General features: G+C 40.9%; 1 protein-coding gene across 1 annotated transcript; it reads left to right on the top strand.

Annotated features, from left to right (window-relative positions):
• Positions 1–6,649: 6,649 nt before the first annotated feature.
• LOC105693996 (acyl-CoA synthetase short-chain family member 3, mitochondrial) lies at positions 6,650–10,657 on the top strand. Its single transcript, XM_012414287.3, has 12 exons — positions 6,650–7,166; positions 7,539–7,704; positions 7,773–8,062; positions 8,141–8,237; positions 8,318–8,526; positions 8,750–8,978; positions 9,053–9,163; positions 9,274–9,473; positions 9,565–9,710; positions 9,779–10,001; positions 10,093–10,268; positions 10,365–10,657. Exons 1-12 carry the CDS (start codon positions 7,061–7,063, stop codon positions 10,458–10,460), a joined length of 2,049 nt encoding a protein of 682 aa, XP_012269710.2. The 5' UTR covers positions 6,650–7,060; the 3' UTR covers positions 10,461–10,657.
• The last annotated feature ends 34 nt before the right edge of the window (positions 10,658–10,691 follow it).

Below are 10,691 nucleotides of genomic sequence, written 5' to 3'. Positions count from 1 at the left end.
TGTTGCTGGCCGAGCTCGCGAAACGACCCACACAACGAACAGATTTTCCAGTTATAATGTTTCACTTGAAATGTACCAGAGATACTTGCGGAGATTGTTTGCAAAATATTCGAGAATATTTCGGGATCGAAACCGCTTACAAAGTGCCTCAAAAAGTTTTCAAAAAGTATCTTCAGATGATTTTTGAAACGAGTTACGAACTACGACATCTCTGAACGTTGTTAAGAATTTTTTTGAGGATTGTGCAAAGGAGGTATTCGAGAGAAATTCTTGAAAAATAATCGACAAACCTTCAGATTCTGCAGACGCACCTGGATATTTTTGCAACATACTTACGTCTATTTGTAGAAATTTTCACCTCCGATTTCTCATTTACCATACATTTTTTTGGAAACATATCCTACAGGGGGTGGTTATCGAACGGTTTCGGTAGAACGGGAAGCCTTTTTCGGAGTCCTCCTAATTAATGTACATATAGCGTTGAATTTTCGGCCTTTGATGTGATCATCGCAAGTGATTCCGATCCGTATAGTAATTATTTTCGCGTTATAACCGCCGTGATTCGTATATTTATGTGGTTAATGTGGAAATTATCGATGTACGTAGTGATATACGTATAGATTTTGTCTGAAATTAGGGCTGCGATATGATTGTTGGATTTTATTCGAATTCACAGTGCGGTACACCCCCTTTCAACGTTGCGAGGCAAGAACTTGGGAGGTATAATTAATAACTAGCGTTACACACCGTCGCAGTATCCGAACCAGGTTCTGCGTCTTCGCCAGAAAGTTAAAATCCACGTTTAACTAATTAATATAAACACCGCACCGCGACGTCGACGACGCAAGAAGTCTTTCATCTATTTATTTTATTTTTTTTTATTTACAACGACGTAGCATACGCGCGCGACGAAAACGTAACTACGTGATGCTGCATGCGTAAAGCTCATTCTGCGAAAGAAATAATGCAAAATTCTATTTTCCATCAACAAATTTCGCGCGTTTCTTACCACCCAGCCAAATTTAATTCTCACTTTCGAGCTCTCATCACGCATCGTTTCAACTAGTTGTGAACGATTTTTCATAAATTCGGGAGGAGTCGAGGTTTTCATCGGTCCATTGATGGATGATGAATTTTGGATTTGGAATTCTCACCGTGCCCCAAAAGACCCGGGGTGCAGACGAAGCATGATATTCTGCGTAGGGGTTGAAATAATTTTCGATTTAATCCGGTGTTCCATGTAATTATGTTCCGATAGATACGAAAAAGATTAGAGTGTTTATAGTGTACCTACGGCGGAAATTGGTTGGACGACATGGATGAAATTTGAACAACGGATAATAAAACTCGTCGCATCAATGGCAGCTGGAGATAAGGAAAAGTCGAGATAATAGCGATTAAGGATCGTAAACATGTCAAAAATCAATTAAAGGCAAGTACATGGGTAAACGGTGTTTTTTTCTTTTTTTTTCTTCTCTATATTCTATCAATTTTAATTCACATCAGCTTTTGGATTACGATTATTCGTAATCTTCGGCTTGCGCACTTTAAAGATAATTGATATAACGTGATGATGATCGTTCGACTACATCAGCGCGATCGACCGATCCCTCTGCTCGAATTCGATTTCTCGCTATCTACTTTCATATACGTAAAAGTTTACGTCTTCATTTATTCATTTGATACCTACCGCCGAAATACTTTCGGATCCTCGATGCACATCCTCCGTCTTCATTTTCCCGCGTCGCTCTCGAGGGATTTCGACGTTATATTAGAAGCAAATAACCAACAGGTTGAACACCGATCAAAAGCGAAAGCTAGACGTATTAGAATTACGTCAGACGCCAACCAATCCTGATCCTTGGAACGATCGGGTTATCGGGGGAAAATAAATAAGGTTTACAGGCAGTTGATTCAAGATTGATGAATTATTTCAACCGGAAATTTCATTTTTCATCCATTTATTCAAATAACTATCATTAACTGTTCAACTTTCGGTATGTACGTCCCGATATCGACTTTATTCTTTCATGCCCTTGTGAACTGAAAAAAAAATCGCAGATATATCATCCGCTTTTCCAAAAGGAAAAGAAAATCCCGAGTTCGGGTATTGTATATTTATAACAAACGTACGTTCTATACTATAGGCCTGCTTTACTCCGTATATGCGATCACCGTAAAAAGTTACAATATTCAAAACTTTTTTTATTCCACAGCAATACTCCACGATACCTGATACTACCGTTTCATACAACGTTTTTATTCATTCATCTCTCATTTTACACGTATATATATATTTTTTTTTTCAACTTTTTTATTCGCTATCGCCATCTGAGGTCGCACCTTCTCTGGCCCCTGTTATTTCGATGCCGATATCCACCGATGGCTAACATTTTTCCACCGATAAATTTATTGCTTGCCGATGAAATTAAAATTGTTGAAAAACATTTGATGCTGAAAACGATTGGAAAAATGGTCGTCTGAGCAACTAGACGTTATGTATTGGACACGTTAGGCGTCTTTTGGACTTACATTGGGTATGCATGAGACACGTCGAAGCCTTTCAAATGTCTAAAAAGCGACGTCTTTCATGTGTAAGAATGTATGGATGATTTTGTTCGTGCGTAACACGCGTCAAAGGATAGCGAAACTAAAAGAGATAAAAAGGATGAATTAAAAAAGAATTAACTGTAGTTTAGGAAGACAAAAATCCCTGGAAACAGATTTTTAATCCCGCAGTTCCTGAAGAGAAAAAGATTGTCATTTTTCCCTCGAAGTGCCCACACTGCGGCTCCATACGGATGAAGAAATACGAGAAAGTCTGCTTTAATGTAAAAGAAATTATTTTTGATTCCAATTTTGTTTCTTCAATCGATGCAAACTCTTTCAAACGTTCGGTATAATTTTTCAAGTCATCGTCAGTCAGAGACGCAGAGTTATGCCTGTATTTTCTGGTGTTCCAGTCGACCCGGAACAGATATTTCATATAGCGTCCGATTGATGAAATAAATTTCCCGTTCGTACGATGGCTCGATGGTCCTTGTTCCTCACAGTGCATACCTTACCTCACCTTAACTCATTCTTCACCTAGATACACGTATGAACGTACGCTGCGCACGTATGTATAATATAAATATAAATATCGATATTTCCGCCCGTCGATATATCCCACTTTGTTTCATTACATTCCTGCGTCAGTAATATACGTAACTTATGTGTGCGGATGCGTGAACGAAGTGTTACAGTCGATATAGCGATAGAGATTGAAGCTATTTGATTCGAACGTTGATCCGGTTCCGAACGATTTGTCAACTCTGGGCGAAATTTGCCCCGCGTCGACGAATATTCTGATTTCTTTTCTCTCTCGCGATATTTTCATCTCAGAGGCGGTCGGCCCACGTCATTCTGATTTTTGAAGAAATTCGAAAAAAAAAAACCGAGCGCAGAGAAGAGAATTTATTCCAAACCAGACTCTGTGACAACAGAAACTCACCCCCTCTCCCAGAATACGTGGAGAGGATTCGAAAATTCATAGTCGATGATAAAAAAATAAAAAAATACCGCCGAAAATTTTGCACGGTGACGCACTTTGGTGCACGAAGCGTGGCAATACCTGTGATACTGCAGGTATGAAAATAGCCAGCAACGGTAATAACAATTAAACATAGATAGGTAGAATCAAAAGACGTGCGGGTACAACAAAGATTATATGAAAGTAATAATAGTGATAATAAAATAGAGGAGACAAAGGGGACTGGAAAAGTTTCTTCTCGCGATCGTATCGCCACCGTTGGGTTTTCTGATAATTTCTCACAGGAGAAACTTGAGCGACTTTGCTCGGAGTCCACTTCGGGCTTCAGGGTGCAGGGTATATAACCTTATACCTCATAATACATATACATATGTATACACAACTTCCTTAGCTTCCAGGACTTCATTTTTCCCTTCGCCCGCCACACCCTGGAGCGGATTTTTTCCCTTTATCTTTTTCTTAATTTTTCTTTTCACTCTATTTGCCTCCTTTTTTCTCCTCCTCCTCCCTTCGTTTATACTTTTATATCTTGTTTTACACTCCTTCTTACGTACTCGTGTATGTCACAGCCCCCTACGACTTTTCTACTCCCCCGTCTCTGTATCTCTTTCTTGCCCTTTTATTTTTCTCCTTTTTACTCGGCGTCGCGAGCAGCTTATCAAATGAACTCTTTGGCGAACTCTCGGTCGCCGGCTACCGCGCGCTTACATATTACCACGTATACGTATAAGCGTATCAAAGTGCCACCCCTGCACTGCACTGTAATTTTCGAAGCGATGTATGCAATCTACATCACTGCAGCTGTGTTCAAGTTGCAATAATTTGATACGCTACCTAAACCGGTTCGTGTAACTTTTTACTTAAACTTTTACTCCCTCATGAAATGCATACGGAAATTTTAATTTCCTTCCGACATATGTTTACGACACCGCGCACGAGTAAGGTCTACGTACATACATACATTGTACCGTTATACATATGTATAGCCGCTGAATCGCTGCAAGTGTCGTTGCACCTGAAACGAAAAACATTTTGATTGATTGAAATTCAATCAAATTATTACCACCCACCTTTATCAATCGCTGGAAAAAATTGCCGGAGGTCGATAATATACATTGTGGATTGGAACGGAAAAATATCACGTGAAAAATCACATCCACTAAATTACAGGATTCAGAAATAATTTATATCAAGCAGCGGCACGTACACCGTCGGATTAATGCTAAGAGATCATCGTAAAACTACGTTATACGTATTCCATACGCTATTCGTTTCCATATTTTGAGCATATAATTGCGTAAGAGTACAGCATTGGACGATGCGACGATGGAATGAATTCTGAATTCCCGATGCATTTCGCAGTGCGACTGAACTGCAAGCGCACTCTGTAATTTGTGTGCTCTGTTTCTTTTTTTTTTTCAATCATTTTTTACTTTTTTTCGAGACGTCGGTTCGGGGTGACGGCACCCCGTACACTTTCCTCGTACCTGCTACGTGGTATGTACGTACCTGTTCACTTATATATATGTACGCGTGGCTATATATAGTAACCACGTGCATCACCTTCGGCTTTGAACGGAAAAAGAGATCTGTCAGCGAATCAATTTCAAAGGAACACCCCTTGCATAAATTTGAATGTACTCCGTTCGTTGGAACGCTTGGAGAAACGAAAAACAAATTACTATACCGACTAAAGTTGGAAGAGTAGTATTAGGAATACCTAGGCGACTACGTGGTATCGTTATTTTCGACGTTTTTATCGTCTCTATTGCTGCAACTTTGTATATAATTAAAAAAATTAGAAAACCTTACGTAACTCTATTTTAAACGCATATATTTAACCGGAAATTATACAGATAACGACGCGACAGTCGACAATTACCCTTCAGAATTTTAGTGTTACGTACGATTGTTAGCGATAACTTGTGAATATAATTTTATCTTGTTTCGATAAATAATAAACATGTACACAGCAGAATTACGAGACAATTTTTCATTACTTCTTTCGAAGCTACATTTTAACTAAATTTCTCGAAACCTCTCTGTAAATGGATGGTTTACTTTTCAGGGACACGAATGTCAATAACATCGATGTTATGGAGATGTCGAATACGAGAAGGATGAAAAATTAAATTTTCTATGAAACTGGAGAATATTTACTCAGCGTTTCCCCGGGATTTTACATTCGAAGTGAAACTTTGGATCCCCATTGAATATCGAATGAATCGTTTTAGTAATTCTTCCAGATTTCCAGGACTATATGGGTCTCTTTGATTTTATTTTCGCTACTTTCAAAAGAACCAACGATTCGTCAGCGGCAAAAAGAAACCACGCGCTACTTGTGCCGATTTCTCGGATATAAGATGCATCTGTTCATTTTCTTTTTCCATTTTTCTCTTCGTTTTTGGTCGGCCGGCATACTTTCGCTTTTACGATCTTTTACGTACTCCCACTGCCGCGGTGCAGGAGGAAATGTTTGAATAATGCGCTACGGGGGTCACGTCGTATTCGGTAGCAAATAATTTTATGAGATACCCGGGAATTTTCGTCATCCACACCTGATGCTGCCATACCCTTTGCAAAATTACTCCTCGCTATACGTAGGTGTACGTACTCGTAGTATATCACAACGAATTTTCACCACGTCATAGCTTGTGACGGTTTTTTCAAACGGCGTGTGCGAAATACGGTCGAGAGTTTTTCGATTTTTGGATCGAAAAGTCTTTCATTCTGAAAAGGACGTTATAACGAAAAATGGAAAAAAACTAAGCGATGCGTGTATTTCTTTTCGCGGGTACGACCGAGCGAACTATTCGACGAGATGATTAGCAAGGCGTCGAGAATTTCGACGGCATTAGCTATGCTCCGATATACTAGTTTTCTCTTCGTATATTTTGGAGTTGATCGTCATCGATGATCCACGAATGGAACCCGATTCGTCGAGGCATGAATATACGTTCAGAAAAGTTGAAATTAAGTCACTCACCATTGTAGTCGGGTTCAAAAGTCAGCCAGGAAATAGGTACCACGTGATGCATGCATACGGTGGTCTAAAGTAGTCGTCATTCTTAATCAGTAAAATGTTTATTAAAAAGTTTCAGTTGTGGAATGGTCAACGGAGCATAAAGAACCCGACCTATCAGTCATCGATAACCACATACAAGTTTCAGTAAATTACAGATATCTTGGAATATGATTAATAATAACCAATAATATTCAAGGTTAAAAGAAAAAGAAAAAAAAAACCACACTTTGGGGAACAGTATTATCCTGAACTCTATATATATATATTGATCGGGGCTCGGTAATACTCTACGACTGACTTCTGTGATGTGCTTCTGTAAAGGAGACGAGCTTCTTCGTTTGCAGCAGATATTCTGTACCGGAAGTCGAGCCTATTGTTAGCGAAAATTCAACGGTAGTAAAGCCGCACCGTTCACGTGGAAGAACTAAAAATAATTTTGTGCGGATTAATCAGAGGTAGTCCGGATCGACAGGGAATCGGTAACGTTTCAACTACAAACCGCCATGCTGGGACACGTAAACGGAGAATTCGTTCACCCGAGGGTAGACGAAAGCCCGAAAAACCCCTTTCAAAGTCACGTCAAAACTCACCGGGATACCAACGGAGACCGTAAGTTTATCGGAATGGAATTTATACCTTGAGAAAAATGAAGTGTTTGACGATAGCTGGTTGTAGATAATACATTAACTGATCCTATTTCGGTTGATGTGGTAAAAATGTATGGACATTTATTGGCTATTGTTTGATAATGTCTCGGAATGTGTTTTGATAAAATCTTTATTTATGCGTTGCACGGCCCTTGATCTCGTTAATAAATTCCGCGCTCGTTTAGCGAATTACATTTACCGCTTCCAACGTCATTGGGGTAATAACCAGATTGATTTGAAACATTTTTCAACATTATTCGGCGTAATGAAAATTCACAAAATACAAAACGAAGCACTGGACATTACAACCGGGAAATACTAAAACCTTTTCCAGACCACGTTAGTGACCATAATCCGTACTCGAGCGCCGTTTACGAAGATGTTATCAAACGGTGTAACGAACAACCGGAGAAATTTTGGTCGGAAATGGCAAATTGCGTTGAATGGAGTAGACCATGGGACAAGGTCATGGACGATTCAAATTCACCTTTCACGAAATGGTAATAAATCGTTGAACTTGTTCCCGGATCATTCGAGTTACCGTAATTGAAAAAAATATCGTAATCAGGTACGTCGGTGGTGAGATCAACGCGTGCCACAATGCCGTTGACCGTCATGTGACCGCAGGACGGGGTGAAAAGGTGGCTCTGATTCACGACAGTCCACAGACATCGACCGTTAGAAAAGTCACTTACAACGAACTACTTGAAAAAGTTTCTTTGCTGGCGGGAGCCTTGGCCGATCTCGGAGTCCGGAAGGGCGATCGAGTCGTAATTTACATGCCTTTGATACCGGAAACGATCATGGCGATCCTCGCCGCGGCTAGACTCGGAGCGATTCATTCGGTAGTTTTTGGAGGTGAGGAGAAATAATCCGTACTCGATAAAACCAACGCAACGGATTCGAAACGTAATGCCCTCAACTTTTATGCCGCAGGATTCGCCGCTAGAGAATTGGCAACAAGAGTTGACCACGCTAAACCCAAAGTTCTGATTTCCGCAAGTTGCGGACTCGAACCGAATAAACTTATCAAGTAAGTGATTAGGTTTTTGAAATTTTCGGATAGAGGAGTAAATGAAAGAGATTGTTAAAACTGAATCAATCGGGTAACAGATACACCACCATTCTGCACGAAGCTATGGAACTGGTTACCGTAGAAAAACCCAAGTGCATTATTTTCCAAAGAAAAAACGTCTGGGAATCCACAGTGTCCAGTAGCGACTTGGACTGGGATTCGGTTCTCCGGAATTCTACTCCTCACCCTTGTGTCCCCGTGGAGGCGAATGACCCCCTTTACATTTTGTACACCTCAGGGACGACCGGTAAGACTTTAACGTCCGGCAACTAATTTATCCTGCTAAAGATTTCGAATAGATCAAAATGGAATTTCAAATTTTCGGAAATTGTCTTAAGAAATTTGACAAGACAATGATTACCGTTAAATTTAGTAGTAAGACAAATCTGGTTACGTAAACCCGTTGTTCCATCCGTAAATAGACAAAACAATTGAGTCTGGTTTATTGTATTTGAATTCCATCGTAACAGACAAGCCAAAAGGTATACAAAGACCCATAGGCGGACATATCGCGACCCTTTGTTGGACCATGAAAGCTATCTACGGAATGGATGAAAATTCGGTTTGGTGGGTCGCATCGGATATGGGCTGGGTTGTCGGTCATTCTTACATATGTTACGGGCCCCTTTTGGCCGGTGTAACGAGCGTCATGTACGAAGGAAAGCCCGACCGGACTCCAGATGCCAGCCAATATTTTAGGTATATTACACTTTTGAATTGCACGGCTATATTCAGCGATCGGATGGATAAAAAAACAATCAATAATCACGCAGGATAATCGAACAGCACAAGGTGAACGCTCTGTTCACGGTTCCAACGGCGTTCAGAGTATTGAGGAGAGTTGACCCCGAGGTATCGCTTGGAAAGAAATACAGTACCAAGTCGTAAGTACCTTGTAAAAGTGGATAGATAACCCGCGCGCTCTTTGATCCGGACGGTAGATACGGGAGCGAATGGAAAACTGAAAAATTGTTACGGATAAAATCTCTTTAAGGCTGAGGACGATATTCATAGCCGGGGAGCCCTGCGACCATGAGACGAAAGCGTGGGCAGAGAACGTGTTCAAGATTCCCATATTAAATCACTGGTGGCAAACTGAAACGGGACACGCGGTAACCGCTTCCTGCATGGGGCTTGGTCACTCCACGAACCCACCCCCGTATGCAGCTGGGATGCCCTTCGCTGGTTACCATGGTACAGAAATAGAAATTTCAGTGGCGCTTCCTCGTCCGTAAATATTAAAATATTCGCCTACATAATTCAATATTTCGTTCGATTGTCCCAGTTGAAGTGCTACGCGAAGACGGTAGCCAAGCGAATACCAACGAACTCGGAAGAATAGCCATCAAGTTGCCTCTGCCACCTGGAACGATGTCAAGTTTGTACATGGCACCGGAAAGATTCAAGCAAATTTATTTCTCCAAATTTCCGGTGAGTGGGAATAAAATTCACCGATTCAACTCCCGTCGTCATTCCTTTATCATTACTCGATCGATCAGGGTTACTACGACACCATGGATGCCGGGTATATCGATGAATTCGGTTACGTTTACGTAACTGCCCGCGACGACGATGTTATTAACGTAGCTGGGCATCGACTTTCAACGTCTGCTTTGGAGGACGTCGTCTTGGGACACCCGAACATCGTTGACGCTGCCGTTGTTGGGGTACCCGAACCCACCAAGGGCGCGATACCGTTGTGTCTTTACGTGCAGAAGGACGGTCAGTATCGAAGCTTTCACCGCGAATTTCTTTCCAGCCATGTATAACTCGAGGGGCTTTGTTTTCTTTCATCTTCTCGTCACACGTGCAGATAACGTGAGGAATGAGGAAGAAGTCAATCAAGAGCTCATATCTCGAGTCCGGCAACTAATCGGGCCGATTGCTGCCTTCAAAGTCGCCGCCTCCGTCGAAGCCCTACCCAGAACGAGATCGGGAAAAGTTTGCCGCAAATCCATCGCTGACTTAGCGAGATCAATGGCTGTTAAGGTAACTCGACTAGAATCATTCATTCTACGCGTTATTATTTTCCGGCGTACATCGAACCCCCTAATTGTTTTCATATCGATCTCATTTCCTGTCCAGTTGCCGAGCACGATCGAGGACCCGTCTGTCTACAAGGGGATCAAAAAAGCTCTGCAGAAGCTCGGTTACGCGTTGAACGCACCTGATCCAGAATAATAATTTATAGGAAATTAACGAAGCTTTTAATATTAGGTCGTTCGTAAACTATTGATACCTCAGTATGAAATATATGACGATTGTAGATCGATCAAGCACAACTTATAAATGATAATATAATTGATGATGATAGTAGGTATAGTAGCGTTAATTGTGGCAAAAAATTCTTCGAAGAAATAAAAATGATACTAATTTTATTCCGAAGTAATTGTCATCGAGGAAAACGAAAGT

The sequence above is a fragment of the Athalia rosae genome, chromosome 6, assembly GCF_917208135.1.
Source record: "Athalia rosae chromosome 6, iyAthRosa1.1, whole genome shotgun sequence".
In the NCBI taxonomy this organism is placed as follows: domain Eukaryota; kingdom Metazoa; phylum Arthropoda; class Insecta; order Hymenoptera; family Athaliidae; genus Athalia; species Athalia rosae.
This window is presented reverse-complemented; position numbering and strand designations above follow the sequence as displayed.

Excerpts from the sequence above, each read along its gene's own strand:
- LOC105693996 (XM_012414287.3), top strand. The coding sequence starts at position 7,061 with ATGCTGGGACACGTAAACGGAGAATTCGTTCACCCGAGGGTAGACGAA. Across the intron at positions 9,164-9,273 it reads AAGAAATACAGTACCAAGTC|GCTGAGGACGATATTCATAG; the intron begins GTAAGTACCTTG and ends AATCTCTTTAAG. Across the intron at positions 10,002-10,092 it reads TCTTTACGTGCAGAAGGACG|ATAACGTGAGGAATGAGGAA; the intron begins GTCAGTATCGAA and ends TCACACGTGCAG.